We start from the raw sequence: 25,682 nt of genomic DNA, 5'->3' as shown, positions 1-25,682 counted from the left end.
AGGGCTGTTTCCTACTGGTGTGGTGGTGTTATATACATATTAGGTACGTATAAAAGAGCTATAGATGGGAGATTACTTTGTGTCCTTTGCATTTCTTCCTGACAAATTTCCTTCTTCTATCTTCCTTATAGTCTATTTCCTTGTGTATTAGTCATTGAGCATCTTTTCTTGTTTGCCACACTGTTCAGGGGAGTGTAATAACTCTGACTATGTATGTTGATTTACTATTACAGAACCTCACCAATGTCCATAAGGAAAAGATCAATATGTATAAGTACAAGGGGAAAACTAGAAACCCAGAAGAACCTTGAAGGTAGATTAAAAAAATACATTCCCAGGAGAAACATCAATATCTGTAAATACAAAAAAGAAACAACAAATACAAAAATGTGAGCAAAAATTTAGTCTAAAAAGGAGAAAGTTAAGGAACTCCCAAACAAATAATATAAAAATGAAACAGAGTCCAAAGTACAAGATAAGATGTTGCTCATGAGTCCTTACTTCATGCCAAATGCACAGAAAACTTGGTATGTGGAACTACAAGCATTCTAGGCCATGAGATTCTAGGCCATCAGATTTTAAGATCTAACAAAGTGAAGGGAAGAAAATCAAAGATGCTAAATTAAAAATACTAATGTAGCCAATATTTGGCAGTTTCTTCTAGATCTAGAAGAAATAGCAAATACACGTTTGTCTATCTTTAATTATCAGCAATGTGTTGATACCAATTTTATCTTATTTAAGAGAGTTATCTAACTTTTTGGTTCCCTAAATGAATTTATTGTCTTAGTATGTTGTGGTTTTCAAACTTTATTTATTTACCTCTGAATAGGCAACAGATATAATTTTAAATTACTGTGAGTTAGTTTTATTACCCAGTTGAAATTATTCTGAAGTATATTTTTAAGTGAAAGTGACAGCTTTAAAGTGTTTTGAGGGAGGATATTAAAGTTGTTCATCTGAGTTAAGGCAACCAAGAGCTCTGTCATGCTGTGGGTATAATTCAGGGCATCTAGGAATGAAATCTGTTCTTAAAAAGAACTGATGGTTGTTTTAGGTTAGCATATAAAAATCACAGAGCTGGTGCTCAGTTGAGTACTTGGCAGCTTATAGATGTTACTGTCATGTTAAGTTACACTAGACGCAGAGTGTGCACCACTGTGGATAAACAACAACAGGCACAGACGCAAAAGGCAGACACCAAATGCGGACCTGCAAAATGCCAACTTCCTTCCCCCGCCTTCCCCAAGATGCCTTGTAACTAGTATGGGGAACTTGCTTTTAAACAGATTTACGGAGGTTAATTGGGCTGGGATATTTTAGATTATGTTACACATTAATGAAAATGCTGATTTTGAGCTGTCATGACTCCACCGCTTTTTATACCAGATAATTACTTTAAAACTTTGTCTTCTGTGTTGTTGAAAACATCTTGGCAGAAAGCCTGTGACCTGATTAAACCTATGAATTGTCAGCTGTGATCTATAGTACTCAGATGAGGTTGCTGATTGGGCATCACTTAGGAAGTTCTTGATTTAAAAGCAAAATTAGATTGAGACTACTGTGTCCAGCACTGTATTGCCATGTTGATGGTATATTTTCAATACTGTATGTAGTGTCCTGGTTTTATAGTTTGCTGGCAGTTGCTTAACAAATTTATTTAATAATATATATATTTAAAGCATAGCTAATTTACCCTTATAATGTATGTATTTCTCTTCTCTCCCTGAAATTACATGATGGAAAAACCCATCTAATCCTGTTTATATTCTAATTTTTGGATATAGCTTGTGAATTAATTATGGGATTTTTTTTTTTTTTTTTTTTTTTTTTTTTTTTGCGGTACGCAGGCTTCTCACTGCTGTGGCCTCTCCCGTTGTGGAGCACAGGCTCCGGACGTGCAGGCTCAGTGGCCACGGCTCACGAGCCCAGCCGCTTCGCGGCATGTGGGATCCTCCTGGACCGGGGCACAAACCCGTGTCCCCTGTATCGGCAGGCAGACTCTCAACCACTGCGCCACCAGGGAAGCCCCAATTATGGGATTTTAAATTCTGTTTTTCCAACTGTATGGAGAAACAAAATAACTACCTTTTGATGAGTTTGTTTTATATCCTTGGAATTATTTTTTTTCTTTCTCAAAAATCTTGAAATTTTTACCCCTTTCCATTTTTGCTTAAATCATCTAAAACTGGGAAGATTGGCTGTTAGAATATTCTGAGAAGCCAGGGTTACTTTTTTCCAAGGATCCAATATGGGATATATTGAGAGAGGGTCATACTGGAAATTTCACAGAAGTAAGAATTTTCATACTTACTTATGCTTATTGATAAAATGCGAGCAATGAAATTCTCAGAATGAATTGTAGTGCACTGATGTTGTTTGATCATTTACTCAAATAAATAAAATACTCACACTGTTTGTCCTGTTTCTCGCTTCTTCTCTCTGTCTCTCTCTCTCTTCCTTGAAGGTCTCAGCATCAGAGGAGCCCAGGAGGAGGACCCTCCCGATCCCCAGCTAATGAGACTGGACAATATGCTTTTGGCAGAAGGGGTTTCAGGTCCTGAGAAAGGTGGGGGATCGGCGGCAGCAGCTGCAGCCGCGGCAGCCTCTGGAGGTTCTTCAGATAACTCTATTGAACACTCAGATTACAGAGCCAAATTGACCCAGATCAGACAAATCTATCACACAGAACTGGAGAAATATGAACAGGTCAGCAGCCGCCACTCTCATAGTCCTACACAAACCCTCTGTTGCTCTTCTGACAGACTGCGTTAACTAATTCTGAGGGCTGTGAGGGGTAGGTGTTAACAGAAAGAGCAGCATAAATAAGGTCAATGCAAAAATCCAAGTGAATTGTTGGATTCATGAAATGAAGTCCCTTTGCAATTTCAGAGGTGAAGCTAAACCTGTTTTATCCCATCGACTTGTTTTACTCATTCCTCACATTTACATGCCCTTACTACCACACCTGCAGCCATCCTTCCCCTCTAACCTCACTGCTTGGTGCTCGTTAAAGCTCTATATCATTAACAGTTATGCACTGGCCTCGTTCATAGCTATTATAACAACTTTTAAAGGGAAGCATTGCATAGTGAGCTCTGCCTGCTATGCGGTGAGCTACAGAATCCTCCTAGGAATTAATTCTTCAGGATTATGCCAGGCTAAAGGGAGGGAGCTAACTTCACAAAGTAAGCAGGTTCTGGCCTTTCTCTTTGAGGAGACCTCCCAAGATAATTACAGGTTTCCTGGGGCAGGGGACACTAGGCATTGTGTGCTAAATTCCTGATTAGAAAGAAAGTATGCATTAAAAATGCTATTCTCAGCAATTATATTAACTATACTTCTTTGAATCTAAGGTATTTTTTATTTTAAGCCGTATCATGGTGTTATGTACCACCACCAAGAAAAAATTAACTGCCCAATTGAAGTATATAACATGCCATTGATAGTAAAATGCTTCCAAAATTCAGAGATGTTAAAATGTGGGGAAAAATAAGTAAGTCTTAGATCCAGTGATCCAGGTAAAATGTTGGTGGTTCATTTTAAACATATTTTAGTTGTTCGTTTAAAAACCTGCTTAGTTTGAGGAATTCTCACTGAAAGGTAATTAAAAAAAAATTATTATGGAAATGTTTAAATGTGCCCAAAATAAAGAAAATATTAAGCTGAATGCTATGAAATTAACAAGTTTTTAGGTCATAAACAGTTGTTTATTGGCATTTTTATAGAGTTCAACCTAAAATAAGGAACTGCCTAGATACTCATCATCCAGGTAAATAGTTATCAACATTTTGTCAATCTTATTTTGTCTATCTCCCCTTGCCCCCACTCTTTTTTTGGGGGGTGGGTGGGTAGAGTATTTTAAAATAAGTCCTAGGCATCATGTCATTTCACCCATAAATACTTCACTATGTAGTCAGGCATTTATTAAAGTCCAAACACCTTAGTGTGATGCCCTGGTCAGTTTTAATATTGATTTTTCTTCTAAGTTCCCTGTAAAGTTTCAGTTGTATATGTTATTATTTTCATTGCCTTCTCTAATATTCTGGATGTGGTATTATTTAAAAAATGCTGGATTCTGTCCCAGAGGTGAGTGTGTTTTGAGGAATGGTAGAAAGATTTATGTAGCTTTATGTTAAAATACAATATAAATTAATATTATAAGACATTATCTTTTTTCTGAGTAGGCTTTCTGGGATCTCATACTGTATCTCTAGTCTCATTCATAGGAATAATTTTTGGGAGAAGATATGCAAATAAGAATTTTGGAAAAGTGGTCTTGTGTATATATATGAAAAAAATTGAGCTTTCTGATTTGACATATGAATAATTGAGAGTAAACAAAATAAGTCACGGTTGAAAAGGTTGCCCTGAGCATAAACAGTAGAAAACAACTAATTTGTAGTATAACCCTAATTGCATAACTTTACGTTAAATACATCTGTACGTACTTACTAAATAAATACTATGAGTCACCTTGCATGGAAAGATCTATAGTATTAGGGGTCAAAGGGCTCATCTTTTTAGCTGAGAAATTAAGGTGATTCCTTACTATCTTCTGCCATGTTTCTTCACACCAGCCTCCTTATTTTCTCCCTTCAGCCCTGTTGGAAGTTGGGTGAAACTGGCATCAGTCATTTTCACCAAGGTTTTTGTTTTGTTTTGTTTGCTTTAAAAATACACTGTGCACACAAGTTCTTCATAGACTAATCTACAGTATGTATTTTTGTTTTAAATATCAAACATTTAAAATGTAATCATGAATCTTATTTCTAGATATGTTCAGTAGCCTAATAAAAAACCACTGAATGTATATTTCCTTTCTCATTTTTAACACTTTCAGAAGGAAAAATATAGATATATTAATATGAAATCTATACAGTATTATGGACAAATAAAGTATCATGACTAGTTGGCTGATTCAACAGAAATTTAGTTTACAATTTTTCTCCTGTAGGTTCTGAATTGTTTTAGAAAGAACATAGCAGCATTTAGTTCTCTTTAGCTGTCTTTGAAGCTGGCTTTTATTGCTCTTCTGTCTGTAGTTCCTAAGTTTGTTCTGATCAGTGAGTTGACATAAGATCTTTTCTTTTCATATGTTTGGGATACAGGGCTTTATCTGGGATAGAACTTTCAGGGCTATACTTTGGAGTTACTAGAAGGGCTACGAAGAACTAAGTGAGATGAAGGGGTGGCATTTCTAAACTAGATGGTGGCATTATAATTTACATTTTACAGATGAGAAAATGAGACTTAGGTGAAGTAATTTGTCCAGTGTCACACATCTAGTTAGTGTCAGAATCAGGTTTTGAAATCAGTTTCTGACAATATGCCTTCTTTTTCCATTGAATTATGCTGCTACTTATGTATGTTAAAGAATAAAACACAACTGAGTAAATTTTAAAGATCTTATTAGCTTCATTCAGCGATTCATGAATTGACCAGCATCTCATCTAGCACATAGAAAGGAGTTCCCAGGAGCTGTACGAAATGAAAGACTCTTACAGGCAGACAAGAGCGGGACGAGGAAGTGGTACTAGCAAAAAAGAGGGTCGGTTGTGGCAAGGTCGCCTTCCCTTAGGTCCTGGCAGAGTCTGTCAGGCAGATGACCTCACGGGTGCTGGCCCAGTAGTTCCAGATTGACTGGTTTAAGATTACATTCCTAGGAGATGCTGAAACTTGGGGCATAGCAAAAGTGACTCCCTTTTGGGTCTCTTATCTTGTTTTTAACAATTACAGTTTGCGAGTAATTCAGATTCTTTCTGATTTTTCTCTTATTTGCCCATGTTGGATTGCATTTGGGATAGGATCAGAGTAGAGATGGAAAAATAAACAACTATTTTAATCACTTTACAGACATTATATTTTTCCTCCTAAAAGTACATGAACATGGGTACTTTGAGTGACAGAAAGCTTATTAGTAAATAGGAAGAACATATATGTTAAGGCTTTGTCAGAAAATTGTGTTGAGTCTTTTACTAAAAGAAATAAACAACATTGGAATTTTAGAGCTGTTCACTCCACTGTGTTTTGCAATGAAGCTGTAATGAAAATGTATCTGAAGCCTGTTTAGATTTAGATTGCCATAAAATTAACAAACACCACCACTGCAGTAAATTAAAGTACCTTATAAACGCAGCCACATTTACAAAGCTAAGCAGACTAGAGCTACAGTTAGAGCAAAATTAAATCCAAGCTGCAAGGCTCAGCTTTCTGTGTATGTTTTAGGAATGGTACTGTTTTTTAAAATCCTGTCCTTTTTTTTTTCTCCAGAAAATGTCCTTTGATCATGTGTTTACATTACATAGGCTCAGATGTAATGCTTCTTAATGGGAACCATCTAGATTCACTTATAAATGCTTTTGAAATATTAGGCATAGAATATATATTAAAGTAAGATTCTTGAATATTACTATCACCTAAAAGGAAAACCAAAACTATTTTACTTTTGTTGATCCTGACAACCAAGAGGAATATGATAATTTTTCAAAGCTTGCAGCAACTGTGTTGTAATGCTTTTGTCTTGGTTGCACTGCCTTCCTCTTTAGCTGGGAGGAAGACCTGGTTGCTTCCTTGTCTTCTTGTTGATTAGCTACAAGTTTTTTGTTTTAAAAGGAGGAAAACAAATTTTTTATTTTGTACACACGGGATCCCCATATAATTATGAGACCCAAAGGCAGCCAGGCAATGGAGGCTTATATGGCATCCTGAACTATGGGATGGGACTAGCTACAAGTTTTGAAAAATGTTTTTACTGTATCTTTCAAATACGCTCTTATGATTAAAGGCCCGACTATTAGAATAGGTGAATTCCTAATGAACTTGAGCCAAGGGTCCTGGGAAGCCTGTTTTAAAGAATTGAGGGTCTTGTTTCCTCTACCTCTCTACCAAAGGAAAATGGATACATTGGTTTTTGCAAATGAAATTTGACTTAGAGATTTGTTCTCAGTTAAAAAAGAAAAGATATATATCATGCCTTATGCAGCTCTCCCACTTTGCTTGTACCAGAAGTGCTTGTACACAAGCAATTCACTTCATAATTTACAGCTGCTATAATAGAGATGACATATTGAAAGCTATCTCCTATAATTATATTGAAATACATTTTTGCTGAAGGCAAAAGTGTTGTAAGGGTCCCAACCCTCCCCCAACCATCTGGGAACCTGCTTTCTGAGTTCGCAGATGTCTTTTGAATTCACCTCAAATCAGGTAAAGCACTGGAGCCACGCATGTACACTCAATGTGCTCAAGACCAGTTAGGTACTGTTTAGCTAATAGAGGACTTTCAGATTACAGGGGATTGCAGGGGGAATGGAGAATGAGTGTGCAACCTAAACCACTTAAAGGCATGGCCTTGTGCTTTTTTGAGGCTCTCAACATTGTGTGTTTATATTTGCTGGCAAGATCTCCTTTGCTTGTAAAGAATTTTTTTTTAATCAGGTTTTAAAATACTGATGTTATTACATTAGAGATTGTGTAACCCACAAACTCCTAATCCCATTTTGCTATTTTCTTAATAGCAAAAAAAAAAAAGCAGGAAAGGTAAAAGGGTACTATCTGATGTAAACTTTATATTTCATTTTCCCAAGCAAGACTTTGTCATTCATTGCTCCAAGAGAAGGGTTTTGCTTCTTGTCGGCATTCATGCTGCGTCTTTCCTTGGCTGGAAGGAGTGTTTGAGTGTTCCCTTCTTTTCTCCAAGTTTCTAGTCTATTGGCTCTTTGTACCAAATGTATCTTTGACCACAAACTTGACTTGAATTGAATGAACTGTTTTATATTTGAATACTTTTTTTTTTCAATTTCTTTGGAAGCAGTGTTTGTATTTATTCTGGCAATGGGAAGACACAACTATAATTAGGTAATCAGAGTAGGGACTTACTTGCAGAATGACATACACAATATGAATTTCATAAAATTGTCATTTCTATTTTCAACAATAACTGCCATTTATTAAGTGTTAATTGTGTTCCAGATTCTTCAAAGAACTTAACATGTATTATATAATATAATCCTTACAGAACCCTCATGAGATAGGTCCATAAACCACGTGATTACGTTGAGACTTGTTGAGGTACTATAGAATCTAAAAAAGTGGTTATATGTATGTGTATAACTGATTCACTTTACTGTACAGCAGAAACTAACACAACATTGTAAACCAACTATACTCTGATTTAAAAAAAGATAGATATTTCATCTTTGCAGCTGCTTCTTAGGCATATTGGTCTCATTCTAGTTGGCTTAGAAAGTATCTTTCAATGTTGACTCTTATCCTAAAACAAGAATAATTTGTTGATTTAATAAGCATTACATAAATACAAAATCTATAATACTGGACTAGAGTTACTTGCAAGGTTATAAAGACATCTAGAAAACGGATGCTTGCAAATTTGAGAATCATCAGGTTTTAATAGAGATTTATTCTTTCTTTGAAGAGTGGATTTTTAGCATAGAGAGTGTTATGATCTGTTGTCTGCAATCAGCTTCTCTAGATGGTTACAAAAGGCCAGTTCAGTTTTTAGATTTGATCATGAACCATTTTAAAACTTCCTCAAAAATAAGTGCTTGCTCACCATCTGATTTTACATTTTTATGTTCAATGATGTGAACTTACAGGCAAGAAAGGGGTTGAATCTTGAATTCACCACCGAAAAAAGCATCACCACAAAACAAACAAAACCCTGAAAACTAATTTTGAGTGTAAATCCAAATACATATACATATCGAGGATATAGTTTTACTAGCTAACAAATATCATTGACAACATTATAAAATATCCAGATATTTCAAATCCTGCATTATATTACTTGGTTTGTATTTTTAAGGAGAAAGGAACAAATGGCAAGGAGAGAAAGGCTCATAATAAGAATTGGTTGAAAATATTTTTTATCAGATGAAGCATTCCACACTTTATGTTGACTTTATGTTATTACAATGTATGTTTTAAACAAAACATATATTTTTGTTACATTGTAAACAAATTATCTAGGATGTAAAACAATGCATCCTAGATAATTTTCAACAGCTGGATTAAGAGAAAAAGAGGTTTTTGCCATTACTCATAAATCAGAAAATTCAAGGAATCAAAACTCTTCTTTCCTAAATCTCCCAGTTAACCAAGTTGTTTCTACATTTGTATTGTGGACATTGACCAGAAAATTCTTAACTGACAATTTTACTTGGAAAAATAATAAGGCAATGAAAATTTTTTCCAATGTCTATTTTAATAATATAGTCTTGTAGGTATGACAGAGGATATGATAAATGTTTGAAGTGAGCATCTTACATTTTAAACAGCATCGATGCTAGTGTGTGGTTGGGTGGCCCTTCAAAACAACTCTGCAATCATTTGATCATTCTTACTGCATTTATGTGTTTAAAAAATGTATATCTTTTAAGGATCCGGAGATGAGGCAGTACTGTGTTCTGCTCTGAAACTGGTACACATGATGCTGTAAATGAGGCTGTAATTTACTTTCAGTGGTATAAAGGAAAAAAATCACTTTGCCTAAAGTGTATGCATCTTTCTTAAGGGTGTACCCGGATTTTAATTATCTAAATGTAAATACTTAACGAATTTTACTTAGAGTAATGAGCTAAAGTGCACACTACATAAATGAGCTGTTCTAATTAATCATGTATGAACTACTGGTTTAAAGAAAAGCTATGTGAATTCTGTGAATGTTGGGCTATTGCCAAATTGCTAATCAGCATTTGCATTCATAGATGACTTCACTTAATAAGTTGTGAGACATTCAGCAAACGTTTTAGGAAATTATGAGTTTTTAGAGGCAGAAACTTTTTGCTTTTAACACTTATTTTTCACACAAGCCTGTGGCTGTTTCTTAGAAACGATAGGCAAACATTCATTCTGAAGAGGTTAAAATATAGCCAGAGAAAAACTGAGAGCCAGAGGAAAGCTGAAACAAACAAACAAACAAAAAACAAAAACCCTCAGGTATCACACACAGGAGTCTTGAATTATTTATCAAGACATACACTCTGTCATAGATATATGTTACCATAATGTGTGAGCTAGGTTTGTAGGAATTAGCATTATTACATGTGCAAATTAGAAATACTCCAGTACAGCTAGTTCTCAAACTTTTTGGTCTTAGGACTTAAATTCTTTTTTTTTTAAATTTATTTATTTAATTTATTTATTTTTGGCTGCGTTGGGTCTTCGTTGCTGCACGCAGGCTTTCTCTAGTTGCAGAGAGCAGGGGCTACTCTTCATTGCGGTGTGTGGGCTTCCCACTGTGGTGGTTTTTCTTGTTGCAGAGCATGGACTCTAGGCACGTGGGCTTCAGTAGTTGTGGCTCATGGGCTCTAGAGCGCAGGCTCAGTAGTTGTGGTGCACGGGCTTAGTTGCTCCACGGCATGTGGGATCTTCCCGGACCAGGGCTCGAACCCATGTCCCCTGCATTGGCAGGCGGATTCTTAACCACTGCGCCACCAGGGAAGCCCAGGACTTGGATTCTTAAAAATTATTGGAGATCCCCTAAGAGCTTTTGTTCAGTGCATTATATCTATCAACATTTATTATAATAGAAGTTAAAACTGTGAAAAAAAAAGTATTTAAGAAACAATAATAAACTATTATCTATTCACTATAATATTTTTAAAAGCCTGTGTTTGCAAAAAAACAAAAAACCCTCAACATTTAGTGAGACGAGTGGCACTGCTTTTACATTTTTGCAAAACTTTTTAATGTTGGGCTTAAAAGAAGTCACCTGGATTGTTATATGTGCTTCTACGGTCAGTCTCCTGTCATGTGGTTGAAGTATATGAAGAACACCTGGCCTCACACAAAGATGTCATTGGAAAAGGGAGGAGCGTATTAATAGCCTTTCTGATAATTATGGATACTTTTCTCTGATATTATACCAAAACTTGACAAGTTGTATTGTCTTAAAGGTTAGTTATAATGAGTCTGAAATCATATCAACTTTTTGTACTCCCTTCCTTTAAAATCCTTTATTCCTTTAAAGGAATTCCTTAAAAAAAATCCTTTAAATTCCTTTAAACTTGGTCTAGTGTGCACTTTGAATGGATCTTCTACCTATGCATTTTTTTGTAACATAATGCTTTGATCATTTGGAAAATATTGTTTCGCTGAGTTATGTACATCTTCTAATGTTAACACTTTACATTATATAATATCAAAATATCATATTAATATCAACACCAAATTAATCAGAAAGTCTACTAGGAAACTGTCAAGCTCAAGGTAGTGGATGCAAGTTTTCCAAAATTATAATTTTCACTTGAAAAGTCAAATTTCATCATTGGCACAACTATTGTCAGCTGTTTTCCTTGATGTGACAGGCTTGCTTGGTTCATTTCTGAGAAAATATCTGCAAAATACCCAAGTCTGAATAATTATAATAATTTGTTGATTTCGCTTTCAAATAAAAATGGTGTTCCATGAAAAAGACAGCATCGGCTCACAACTTAAACTATCACACAAGTGTTTTTTCTCAAGACAGCCATCCTTTGATAAGCAATTGAAGTGCTTTTGGTGTGTTTCCCATTTTATCACACAGAATATTAAAGTCGTAGTCAAGGATTGAGATGTAATAAAATGAATGATTTCTCTTGCTTCATCAAGGACATTCCTAAGTGAAACTGCCTTTTTTTTTGTGGGTTTGTGTGACTGCATGGTGATGAAGAATAAAAAAGAAACATCAAAGATTACTAAGTATACTGTTTCCCAAAGAGTTTTTCTTACTTAGTACATTGGTCCACAAGATGCTGTAGAGCTGTGCTGTCCAATACGGTTGCCACTAGTCATATGTAGCTATTTAGCCCTTGAAATCTAGCTAATCTGGACCGAGATGTGCTGTAAATGTAAATATATACTGGTTTTCAAAGTGTATGAAAAAAAGAATGTAACATATCTCATTAACAGTTATCTAAAGATCTTGATTATGTGTTGAAATGTTAATACTTTTCATATATTGGGTTAAATAAAATATATTATTAAAATTAATTTCACCTGATTCTTACTTTTTAATGTGGCTACTAGAAAAATTTTACATTTCATATGAGAAAAATAAAACACATTTGGAAAATAATCAGTGCAGTAGAAAAATCATTAAATGACCCCCCATATTTTTTTTCATATGTGGCTCACAATGTATTTCTTTTAGACAGCACTGCTCTAGAGAAAAGAGGTTTTGTGACCAAATTTATTTGGGAAAAGTTGGATATACCATTCTCCTTTGAAGATTTATGATGCATATTGGCATACTGGAAGTACTGAGGAATCCTGCCCCCACCCCCCTCAAAAAAAAAAAAAGCATTTAAAGTTTTGGTTAACCCCACATTTCCCAAACATACTGTATTAACATTTTTTGGAACTAGCTGTAGAAGTCTCTTTCAGAACTTGCTGATTCCAGTTTGCTGTTCTAGTTTACTTTCCTTCATTTTACTAATAAGAAAACTGAGGGCCAGTGTTTATTAAATTATGTAATTTGAAATTATGTGAACATCTCTTTAGGGAAAGTATTGTACAAGAAAAAAAGATCTGTACATGTATTTCTTGACAGGGTGACCACCTATTTTCAGCTTGGCACAAAATAGTTTAAGTTGACAATATAGTGGGGAAAATCTTAAATTTACTTTTCTTTATTATGGTTTCTTTAAAGATGGAAAGAACTTCTGGTTTTAGAGCTGCAAAGTTCCTTAATGTTTTACTGTGCCATAACCTAGGACAGTAATTCTTAGCCTTTTAAAATTATAGACTGGCTGAGAATCTGAAACGAAAACAAACAAAAACCTCACTGATTGTCCCCTCGGGAAAGACAGATGTGCACACAACTTGAATAAGATTTCAGGGAGTCATGGACATTCTAAACCTATCCATGGACTGCAGGTTAAAAATCCTTCACTTACAAAGGTTCAGGGATAATGTATTTACAGATATTAATCAACATTACTCTTGAATTGTAATACAAAACCCCACCAATCCATAGATGTTTATTGGATGCCTACTGTGTGTGTTGCACAGATCTATACTCTGAAGAATCCCAGAGTCACCACTCACAAGGAATTTTAAAATTCTTAAGACTTAAACATATTTTTAAAAAAACTTTGGTAAGCCAGACTCATTTTACCTCACCTTAGAAATATTTATATAAAAGCTCCATAAAAGCTTAAAGTAACTGAAACACCCACTGTACTTGAAAGGTTAGTTCTCTAATGAGCAGTTAGAAAAACCATCATTTGCTATATGTTCAGGATATCTGTAGGGAAGTGGACATTATTATATCTTCAGAATGCATCTTGCCATGATCAATGATTGTTCTGTCTGCTCACCCTGCTAAGGGCATCTGTGCAGTAAGGTGCAGAATCTCCTGTCTTTTTTTTAAACAAAAATGCCAGAAGATGTTCTTTTTATCCAGAGATACAGACAGATGCTTTATTTACCAAGGCAATACTGGATTTCTGTGTAGGCCCAGTTATGTGGTGTTATAGATCTAAAGAATATAGGTGGGCTGAAAGAGACAGGGACTGAGGATTGTTAACTAAAAAGTTTGAGACCCAAATCTCATCCTTATTTTCCTGCTGCCCCTCCCCTGAGGAGCTGAGCTGCTTTACCCATGTTTTAGGAATGGCGTATATCCACAAATAAGGCCCACATCGCAGCTAAATTATACTAGGACATTGGCGTGGTATCAGAGGCCCTTTACATGCTAGTGCAAATCTGAATTTCCTCTTCCCCTTTACGTATTCTCTCTGTCCCTCTGGACTTGCTACATACCATGATTTCCAGGATATTTTCTTGTGCCTGGAATTCCTCTTGATTTCCACCTTTATTCCACCTTTCAAAAATCTTACCCATTCTTTAAAGCCCTAAGTCACTTTTGCCATGAAGTGATCTCTGCTTCCAGATGAGAATACTTCCTCCTTGGAACTTAGGAAGCACTTATTCATATTTTCCTGTGATACTTTACATGGTCTTCCTTGTTTAAGAATTTGTTTTTTATATATTTTATTGCACTGAAAGTCAGGACCACATCTTGCTCATTTATGTGTCCTTAATCGCTCTTGGAGGAGTTTGAACTTCATAGTGCTTCAGTAAACATTTGTGGAATAAATGTAAAACCCCAAAGAAAATAGGAGGTGCTTAGTATTAACAATTAACATATATTTGTACTTACATATAGCAGTTGGTAGAGAGCATCCTCCAGTGGGAAAACCTCATCTTGGAACAGGGACAAGGGTGGTGGGAAGGGCAGTTGAGTGCTGTGCTTCCCTTGCATGCCTGGCCATTCATAGTTTCAGTATTCTTGCTCCCCATCTAACTATCACTGCCATTTCACAAGTGTCTTAGTTTTCATTTTACCCTACCTACTGCATAATGCCATTGGCAACTGCAAATGAGGTAGAAATTCAGATGAGTTAATGTCTGGGTGTGATAATACAAAATACCAGATTCCTAAGGAGTGATTTTTTTCCCCTTACAGGCATGTAATGAATTCACTACACACGTGATGAACCTTCTCCGAGAGCAGAGTAGAACACGTCCCATTTCCCCAAAAGAGATTGAAAGAATGGTGGGCATCATCCATCGAAAATTTAGTTCCATTCAGATGCAGCTCAAACAAAGCACTTGTGAAGCAGTTATGATTTTAAGATCAAGGTTCCTTGATGCCAGGTATGTGAGGCCACAAATCTATTGCATGGCTTTTTAAAATTTTTCTTTTCACTCTTTGTGTATTATTTTCTGTAATCCTGGCCAATTGGTCTTAGATTCTTCTTTAATTTGGCTATAAGAGTTCTTTTCTACATTGGACAGGTAATTCACCTCATGGTGCCTGCACTGTCAAGCCTCTTCTTGTCTGGGGGTGGTAGTGCTATTAGCTGCCAATTTGGTGACTCAGGAAACAAATAGGATTAGTGCCGCTACTAATGACTTAGTAATACATAGCCTTTCTTTCAATTCTGATGCTAAAAAGTATTTTTAAGGATAATGTTCAGTATGTAACTTTGTTTTAATGCAGGTTTGTTTTCTAAGAATTTCCTGATGTAACGTTGCTTGTGCATATTAGAAAAAAGATACTTGGAGATACTGATATTCCTAAGAAGGAAGTGGTATTATAGTTACCACAAAACCCCAAACTCTGTTTTTCCAAATCAAGAAGAAAGCCTGTGAGTTTCCCCTGTAAGGATACATATTTCCCTTTTATCTGAAGCTGTCACCAAGTTTCACAGGAATTAGGTAATAAATTGTATATGGTGTGTTAGACCTACTAGGTGACATAACAGAGGAACTGTCAAGTTCCTACTGTATGCAGCCTCTGCAGGGATGCCTCTTGAGCATTGCTAAAGCTTGCAATCAATCTTCAGCGTTGGAAAGGGGTTTCTATTTTGTTTTGTTTTCTCTCCCTTGGAATCTCACAGAGATTATCGTCCAAATTTTACAATATTAAAGAAAATAAGTTAGCATCTCAACTGGAAAACAAGATGTGAGGAACAATCTTCATGCCAGAGCTCTTCCTTAGAGCCGAATAAGGAAACATATGCCACCTGATTATACTCCCGTTCTCCTGGTTACAAGCCCTGTATCGCCTTTGGTTCCTCCTTCTTCCGTACTGAATTAGTCATTAGAACTCACCAGTGCTTTGTTTTCACCATTTCTCATTCTACCTCTTTTTTTCCATCCATACTTGCACTGCCCAGTTCACGTTCATCCTTTTGTACCTAGACTACCACAGTAACTTCCCACTATTCTCCCTAATTCCAGTCTTACTCTTCTCCCACTCATCCTCCATGGCCCTCTTATGATGCCCTAATTGCTTTACTTAAAAACCATAGCAGCTTTTCTTTTTTTTTTTTTTTGTGGTACACGGGCCTCTCACTGTTGTGGCCCCTCCCGTTGCGGAGCACAGGCTCCAGACTCGCAGGCTCAGCGGCCATGGCTCACGGGCCCAGCTGCTCTGCGGCATGTGGGACCTTCCCAGACCGGGACATGAACCCGCGTCTCCTGCATCGGCAGGCGGACTCTCAACCACTGCGCCACCAGGGAAGCCCCATAGCAGCTTTTCACTGCTGGGTAACTCACATGCACACTACTTAACCTGGCATTTGAGGCCTTATGTGACCTGCCCCCGCCCAAATTACTTTTTTTGTTGTTGTTAAGATTTATTTTATATTTTTCCTATTTAAAAAATACCAAGGTCACTATGGAAACATTGTAAAATGTATAGAATAGAAGGATGAGGGATAAAAGACAATCACTTTTTTTACCACCCAATGGAAAAAAAATCACTGTGAACATTTTAGTATATTTCTTTCTGGTTTGTGGTACTTTTTTTTTTAATGTTCTTTGTGATGGTACAATATGCATAATTTGGTTTGCTTTTTTAAACATTTACCATGAATAGGTAAACATTTTTCATATAGTATAAACTCCTGTTTTAAATGTTAGTTGTTGAAGTCTACCAGATGGATATATGATAAATAATTAACTTAGCCATTTCTTCATTTTTGAGCATTTATTTTTCCCTATTAATTTCCATGATAACTTCTTCCTTCCTTCCAATTCCTTTCTTCTTTCCTTCTACAAATATTTATTTGTGCTGAGGCTATAAAGGTAAACAAGATAGGTTAACATACTCGCCCCAATTGAGTTTACATTCTATTTGGGGAAACAGACAATAAACAAGTGAACAAATATGCTGTAGTATTCTGTTCAATAATGTAATGAAATGTGATAGAATGGTAAGTGCTATGAGGAAAAATAAAAGGAAGGTAAAGGGAGAGAAAATGATGGAGGGAAGGTACTATTTTAGACAGATTTTTATTGGAATTAGTCTTCCAGTGAAAATCTTTATGCATTCAACCTTTTTGATCTTTAGAATTATTTCCTAAGGATTAATTCTCAGAAATGGTATTATTAGATCAAAATGTGAACATTTTTAGTGCTCTTAATATATCACTAAATTGTTCTTTCCTGTGTTTAATCCAAAATGCAATACCTCTTGGTCTCATCTGTTTCCTCTGATGAGAATTCTTTTCTTCTGCCTAACCACCTCTTCCACCACCACCCCTCAACCTCCACCTCCAGCCTTCCACAGCAAACCCTGTTGTCCCAACCATTTCCCCAACTTGATCACCAGTAATGAATTGTCATCTGTGAGGGTGTGTAGCATGGAACCTGGAACAGAGCTGGTGCTCATGTTTGTTGCATTAGTGAGACCTTGCTCAGCCTTTCACGCCTGGCCTAAATGCTCCCTTTTTAGGAAGCCTACTTTAAGCACTCCACTGGACTCGTCGTTGCCATCTCTTAAACACTGATACTATGTTTATACGATTTTCCAGACCGAACTTCATTCAGACTGCCTTTATTGCAGTTTTTCAGGATCATTTCTTCTCTTCCCGAGTAAGTCGCATTGTCATCGAAAGCAATGGCCAAGTCTTACACGTTTAGATTACCCACAATTCCAGCAAGTGTCTTACACATAGTAGGCTGCAGAAAAGTAATTTGTTGACGAACCAGATGAATGAATATTTCCACTTACTACTTATAATAGCTCAAAGAATTAAGGAAGTAGCATCAGAAAACAAAAAAACATTTTTAAATTGTCAACGTTGAGCATTTTAATTAAAGCATTACGTAACAAAGATATTTAAAAGTACTTTCTTCAGAAAGGACTCTTTTCTAACACAATTGCTATCCTTATTCCTGTGGATACTTTCCCATTCTTATCAACTGCATGCTCTTTTTTTTAAACATAACTGCATTCATAATGTACACACCTAAATGATTTATTTTTCTTCCAAGAAGAGAAAGTAAGTTAACAAGCCAGAGTGAGCAGAGCCAGGGTGAGAAGGTGGCAGAGCTTGGAGCAGAACCCCTTCTCCCACAGAGATTGCCGTCAGTAATGTTGTGATGCTGATGGGACACAGCCCTGGGACTGATGCACCACTGCACACTGGCCTGAGGCATAGCCATTTAGAATGTGGTGAACCCTGGGGGGAATGAAACTTAGGGGAAATGCTTAATGGGCATTTTCTACAGAATGTTTTTCTAAAAAATAAATGAAGTATAAGACCGAGTTCTCTCTTATGCCTTCAAGTGAATGCAAATACTGAGCTTTGCTTCCATCTATTCTTGTAGTGCCTCTTAGCAAGCCCTCTGCACTGAGAAGGCACGGTTTTTCTGCTCTAGGCAAACATGCTCATTCAGATATATGATTCCCTTGCTCACTCTGGCTTTTTGTAAAGCCATACTCACATTTTCTTGGTAATTGGACAAGCCAAAGTATGTACCGGTGCAGAACAGTTGGGAATAAATTTGTGTAGGTCTCTCTACTCTTCTAGTAGAAGTGCCGTAGTTTGGATGCAGCCAGACTGTCTGGGGTGAGGTATTCTGTTCTGCCCATAAATTTGTTCTCTGAGGTTTTTTGATGTTTTCTAAAACCACTCCTAGGTAAGGTCGATAAATGAGCCAAACTTATTTCTGCTTTCCCAATATGTTTCTGCTCATTCCCCCTTTTGTAAGTCCTCATTTTCCAAAGAAATGCCCTTGTGTGATCTGCTCCACTGTACCCGGTCTTGCTGGTGGATTTCATGTTTTAGACTGAGTCACAAGCTCACATACTTACATATAATGGACTTGAGAGGAGTGGCTGGATGAGGGGCAGTGAGGATTAGAGCAGATGGGTACATGTCTGAGGGGACGGCCATCACATAGCTTTAGCCTGTGGTTGCCTTCTGAGGATGTGGGCCTGGTGTGGCTGATCTTCCAATTTTTCATAAGAAGCCAGAAACTTAGATTTTTATGAGCAGGTCATTATTGTGTTGTCTCAACAAACATTATCTGTGGGCCAGGTAATTATCTGTAAGTTTGACAGTTTCAGTATCTATTCTAGACCTTTTCCATGCTACTCACCCAGCTACCCACTCATCAGACTGTGCCTTTTCAAAGTGCCCCAGGTCAGGGATTTGTTTTTCTTGTCAAGCAATGCCTGACTCCTGCAAAAATGCTGATTGCTATTCTTGGTGTACTTCTCTTTCATCTGTCTTCCCTCACCACCTCCCCCATCCAATTCATCATCAAATCCTGTTGATTTTTATTCCCAAATAGATCCTAAATCTATTCTTCATCCCTCAGGAAACAATGGTTTAACCTTCAAAAAAATTATTGAAATTAAGAAGTTTCAGGGCTCATAACTTGAGATGTTTTGATCAGACCGAGATTTCTTGCTCCCTTGACTCTCCCTGAATGTTGAAACATAGATCACATACTTAACCTGCCACGTTAGTGACATCATTTTAACTAGAAGAATCTCATAGGGTATACACATTTACAACTGCCTACTGACGTTGTCTTTTCTGAGTATAGGATATCACAATTAATATCATTAAGGTTATTTTTAAGGCAATATTAAGAAAATTGTTTGGGGAAACTGTTTTCCAGTTACTGGAGAATTTAATTTAAAGTGAAATCTGACAAATGCTAATTTTCAGGCTGGAATTCTTTAAAATCTTCAAAATAAAACCCAAATGTAAATGACATTTTTTTTTTTTTTTTTTTTTGCGGTAGGCGGGCCTCTCACTGTTGTGGCCTCTCCCCTTGCAGAGCACAGGCTCCGGATGCGCAGGCTCAGCAGCCATGGCTCACGGGCCTAGCCGCTCTGCGGCATGTGGGATCTTCCCAGACCGGGGCACGAACCCGTGTCCCCTGCATCGGCAGGCGGACTCTCAACCACTGCGCCACCAGGGAAGCCCGTAAATGACATTTTTGCTATTTGAAATAAATTGTCAACAAATACTTGATCTTCTGACATTCTGCCACCCCCTCCCAGTAAAAACAAAGAATTTGTCCTCCCCTACTCTTTCCCTGTTGAGCAAACCATACCTCAGTCCAGGCAGTTGGCTGAAGCAGAAAAATCCAGAAATCCTTGATGTATTTCTTTTTCCTTACCTTCCTTCTCTGTCTTCCCCACCCACCCCCCCATCCAATTTATTATCAAGTCCTATTGCTTTTACCTTTCAAATTGACCTTGAATCTTTTTATTTGCATTATTCTCTCCCTATGCCAAGTTACCATCATCTCTCAATTTGACCATTGTAGTTGTCTTCTTAAATATCTCTACATTTCCTTTCATCCCCTCCTTCAGCTATTCTCAGTAGTCAGAATAATCTTTTTAAAATGTAAAACTTAAAACCTTTAATACTTCCGATTGCACTTAAAATAAAATTCAGAAATCCATATGGGGTCCACTAAGCCTGTGTAATCTGGCCCTTGTCCATCCTTCCAGACTCATCTCACACATTCCGTTTTTACTGTGCTCCAGCCTCCTCTAGCACTTTGGACTTCCCAAGCTTTTTTCCTGTTTGAAGACCATTCCCTCTGCTCATTCGTCTTCCTTCTTCTCTTTGTCTGACTAAGTTATACACATTCTCCAGGCCTCAGATTAAATGTCACTCTTCCAAGGAAACCTTTCCTGACTCCATAATCTGTGTTAGGTTTCCTTCTTAGACACTTTCATTATACCTTATACTTTTCCTTCATGATATTTGACATGGTTACCGTAATTTATAATTATTTATTTCTGTGTTGCTTGTCTAATGTTTTTCTTTCCCCTAACTTTCTGCTCTCTCTCTTAACCCTCTCTCTAATCCCCGTGAGCTCCCTAATAGACCTTATCTGTTTTGTTCCAACTGAATCCTCACTGCGTATCTAGAACACATTAGATCCTCAATAAGTATTTGTTGAACAAATTAAAGAATGAAGTTAATTGTGCTTCACAGTCTAGTATTTTTCTTAGTTATCCTACATCTTCACATGAGTTGGATAGTTCTCTGGAGGATGCCAAGAGTATATTTTACAATATCATGGTGATAAATTACACCCTAAGAATGTTTAAAAACAGGAAGCTAACTTTTTTGTGTGATCCTAAGTAATACATCCCTCTTTGGTTAATGTTGATTATAACGGCAATTCTCTTTTTGGTTCTTTCATAGACGAAAAAGGCGTAACTTCAGTAAACAGGCCACAGAAATCTTGAATGAATACTTTTACTCACACCTCAGCAACCCCTACCCCAGTGAAGAAGCCAAAGAGGAGCTGGCCAAGAAATGCAGCATCACAGTGTCACAGGTGCGACAGGACTCCATGGGTCTGTCTTGTTTCCCCGTTGATTATAGGAACCCTATTTCCTCTTCAAGGCATTCTTATCAAATTTCATATCCAAATGTTTCATCATCAAAGGAGATATAAAGAAAATATAGATATTTCCACATTTTTTATGTAAGCTGTTAAAGCTTAGATAATTCCTTTTAATCCTAAATGTCAAGGAATCAAGATAATCACCCTCTGCCCTAGTGGAAATCTATAGAAAAAACATAAACATGCCATGGGGAGAGATGTGGTTTTACACTTACGTGACTCTTCAGTACGGCATGTAGTTCTGCTTTCCTGATTTAGATGACTGGTCTAAGCTTCCACCAGTGAGAAAGCAATTTATTTGTTGCCAAAAGGAAATTTAATATAGCTCTATGGTGAAAGCTTTGAGGAATTCACCAAGTCCTTTCTTGAAAACCACGCTATGATATTTGGGTCTCAAAGATTTCTTTTCTTTCTTGTTATCCATTAAATAGAAGAATTAAGTTCATGCCTATCCCTGCTTTTTTTGTTTTTGTTGTTTTAAATGTCTGTTGTAATAAATTGTGCCCCTGAAGTTAGCTGTCATCTTCTAACAAAAATACACTTAGTTTTAGGCAGATAGACTTGTATTTTAGATTGAGGGTTGGAGACAAATCATTAAACAAGCAACTGTACCTCCTTAAAAAATAAGAATATCCTATTGGAATTAGCTCTAAAATACAATTTATTTAATACTCATATTGTTGTTTATAGATTGTCATTTGAATAACATTTCTTTATAGCATACAAATGTGGTGGTCACCAACCAGTTCTTGGAGTGGCACTTAAGGAAAAGCTGACCCTTTCCAGAAATTTCAGTGGTCCCTTGAGGTCACATGACATAAATTTTAAAGTGGCCTCTAAATAAATACTCCTATATATTCGAAGTTCAAGATTCAAAAGATCCCCTTCACATTCCAGTGAAAGTTTCATATCAGTATTTTATTTTAATTTTATTTTTATTTATTTATTTTTATTGAAGTATAGTTGATTTACAATGTTGTGCCAGTCTCTGCTGTACAGCAAACTAACTCAGGTATACACAGACATTCTTTTTTTTATATTCTTTTCCATTATGGTTTATCACAGGATATTGAATATAGTTCCCTGTGCTATATAGTAGGACCTTGCTGTTTATCCATGCTATATATAATAGTTTACATCTGCTAATCCCAAACTCCCATTCCTTCTCTCCCCCACACACCTCCTCCTTGGCAACCACAAGTCTGTTCACTGTGTCTGTGAGTCTATTTCTGTTTTGTAGATAGGTTCATTTGTGCCATATTTTAGATCCCACATATAAGTGATATCATATGGTATTTGTCTTTCTCTTTCTTTCTTTTTTTTTCAATATTTATTTATTTATTTGGCTGCACTGGGTCTTACTTGCGGCGGCACTCGGGATCTTCGTTGCCACATGCAGGGTCTTCATTGCGGTACTCAGGATCTTTTACTTGTGGCACATGAACTCTTAGTTGCAGCATGTGGGCTCTAGTTCCCTGACCAGGGCTTGAACCCCGGCCCCCCTGCATTGGGAGTGCAGAGTCTTAGCCACTGGACCACCAGAGAAGTCCCTGTCTTTCTCTTTCTGACTTACTTCACTTAATATGATAATCTCTAGTTGCATCCATGTTGCTTCAAATGGAATTATTTCATTCTTTTTTATGACTGAGTAGTATTCCATTGTATATATGTAGCACATCTTCTCTATTCATTCGTCAATGGACATTTAGGTGATTTCCATGTTTTGGCTATTGTGAATAGTGCTGCTGTGAACATAGGGGTGTGTGTATCTTTTTGAATTATAGTTTTGTCCGGGTATATGCCCAGGAGTGGGATTGCTGGATCATATGGTAATTCTATTTTTAGTTTTCTGAGGAATCTTCACAATGTTTTCCATAGTGGCTGCATCATATCAGTATTTTAAGTCATTGTTATTTAAGGGAATATGGTCTGGGTTTGAGATGATTTTTAGCTCTTATTTTGGCATTACTTTCCATAGAACCTCCAGAGCAATCTTAGATTTTTAATTAAGATTTCATTTAATAGTTATTGCCACTCTCTTATGATATAGTGGCGTGTCTTGATTCCTTTTGCTCAGTTTGAAATGGAATACAATTGATTTGGGCTACCAGTTTATGAAGACATACACTATATAAAACATTACTACCACAAGCACCTACTGTATAGCACTGGTAACCATATTAAATATCTTGTAATAAACTATAATGGAAAAGAATCTGAAAAAGAACATATAAATCAACTATAGTTCAATTAATACAAAAACCACATAGATCAGAAAAAAAAATCACTATCTGAGCTATGTAGTACTCACTGCCACTTGAAATACTAAGAACAGTATAATATGCTGGGTCAGATAGGGAAGATGAAATTTAAAGTATATTCACTTCAAGTGGATGTTTTCTGGTGTGAGCATTTCCCCTGAACATTAGTGAAAGGATTGGGCTTGTACTGAACACCAGCTGATGATGCCAAGTCTAGTTTTCCTGCTCTCACAAGAGCTCTCTGACTTAGAACTCAGATATTTGTGGGTCCAGTTTAAATTAAGGTGTTTCATGCTTCCGCTCCTTTTTTTGCTTTTCTTTTTTACTTCTATAACATATTCACCATTGGAGAATAACACAGATTATATACATTTTTTGAAAATCAATATAATCCTAGTTTTTCGTTGGGTATACTAGCATCTTGTGTGTGTGACGTAGGATTTGTTAACACATGCTTGTGTAATGAGTGAGAGACGTTTCCTTCTGACTATTCTGAACTAGGGAGGCTTTGCTGTACTTCTAAAATAGGCTAGGATCCCATTTACAGATTTTTTTAAAATAGTTAATTAGGGCTTCCCTGGTGGCGCAGTGGTTGAGAGTCCGCCTGCCGATGCATGGGACACGGGTTTGTGCCCCGGTCCAGGAGGATCCCACATGCCGCGGAGAGGCTGGGCCCGTGGGCCATGGCCGCTGAGCCTGCATGTCCAGAGCCTGTGCTCCGCAACGGGAGACGCCACAACAGTGTGAGGCCTGCATACCGCAAAAAAAAAAAAGAAAAAAAAAAGTTAATTGCTATGTTCATTTCACTGGTTTTCTACAGAAAAATAGCTTTGTTCGTTTTGGAAATATTTTAGTAATTGCTTGAGATAGAAATAATATAGACATAGACATATTTCTCTGTCTAAAAAGCAGACTTTATGACCTTCTTTTCTCCCAGATCAGCCTTTCAAGCGGAGAATTTCAGCAATCGGTGGAAGATTCAATGTAAATTGTGACAGTTTCCTCTCCTTTGTACCTTTTTCATGCTTAAAAATGTTATTTCCACTCAACCATTCCCTTTTCCCCCACATCTCTGACGTGAAAGCAATAGTGAAAATTTTCATTATTGAAGACATCAGTTGCTAGCTTTTTTTTTTTCCACACTGTGCAGCATGTGGGGTCTCAGTTCGCTGACCAGGGATCGAACCTATGCCCCCTGCAGTGGAAGTGCAGAGTCCTAACCACTGGACCTCCAGGGAAGTCCAGTTGCTAGCCTTTTAAATTAGTATCTTTTTTTTGCTTTTTAATTTTATTTTTATTTAATGATTTGAATTTTATTTTATTATTTTTCTACAGCAGGCTCTTATTAGTTATCCATTTTATACATATTGGTGTATATATGTAAATTCCAATCTCCCAGTTCATCCCACCACCACCACCACCACCCCTTTCCCCCCTTTAATTAGTATCCTTTTGTTTAAGTTGTTTAGAAGTGAAAGCAGAGAATACTCCAGACCAGACAGGTGAACTAATTTCTAAATAGAAAAAACAGTGTTTTAAATATACATAATACTGAAATACAATAAAATTTAGAATTCAGAAGTTGTTCATTGGACTTCCTTGGTGGCGCAGTGGTTAAGAATCCACCTGCCAAAGCAGGGAACACAGGTTCAAGCCCTGGTCGGGGAAGATCCCACATGCCACGGAGCAACTAAGCCTGTGCTCCACGACTACTGAGCCTGCGCTCTAGAGCCCACGAGCCACAACTACTGAAGCCCACGCACTTAGAACCCATGCTCCGCAAAAAGAGAAGCCACTGCAGTGAGAAGCCCATGCACCGCAACGAAGAGCAGCCCCTGCTCACCACTAATAGAAAAAGTCTGCATGCAGCGGAGACCCACTGCAGCCAAAAATAAATAAATAAATTTATTTTTTAAAAAAAGAAACTGCTGAGAAAAAGAATAATTAAAAAAAAAGTTGTTCCTATACAAAGCTAACTTGAAAATATTGAAACCTGGGGGAGGAACCAAGATGGAGGAGTATAAGTATGTGCTCTCACTCCCTCTTGCGAGAACACCAGAATCACAACTAGCTGCTGGATAATCGTCGACAGGAAGACACTGGAACTCACCAAAAAAGATACCCCACATCCAAAGACAAAGGAGGAGCCACAGTGAGATGGTAGGAGGGGCGCAATCACAGTAAAATCAAATCCCATAAGTGCTGGGTGGGTGACTCACAGACTGGAGAACACTT

General features: G+C 37.0%; 1 protein-coding gene across 2 annotated transcripts in view; it reads left to right on the top strand.

Annotated features, from left to right (window-relative positions):
• PBX3 (PBX homeobox 3) overlaps positions 1 to 25,682 on the top strand; it is a 241,025-nt gene that overhangs the window by 171,427 nt on the left and 43,916 nt on the right. For both annotated transcript variants that reach the window (XM_081236583.1, XM_081236582.1), the window contains exons 3-5: positions 2,468 to 2,709; positions 14,474 to 14,664; positions 20,982 to 21,117. In XM_081236583.1, coding sequence (XP_081092709.1) covers positions 2,468 to 2,709; positions 14,474 to 14,664; positions 20,982 to 21,117 — 569 coding nt within the window. The remainder of the gene's footprint in view (positions 1 to 2,467; positions 2,710 to 14,473; positions 14,665 to 20,981; positions 21,118 to 25,682) is intronic.

The sequence above is a fragment of the Mesoplodon bidens genome (assembly GCF_964165515.1).
Source record: "Mesoplodon bidens genome assembly, chromosome: 6".
In the NCBI taxonomy this organism is placed as follows: Eukaryota; Metazoa; Chordata; class Mammalia; order Artiodactyla; family Ziphiidae; genus Mesoplodon; species Mesoplodon bidens.
Note: the sequence above shows the minus strand (reverse complement) of the source record. Positions and strands in the feature narration are given on the sequence as shown.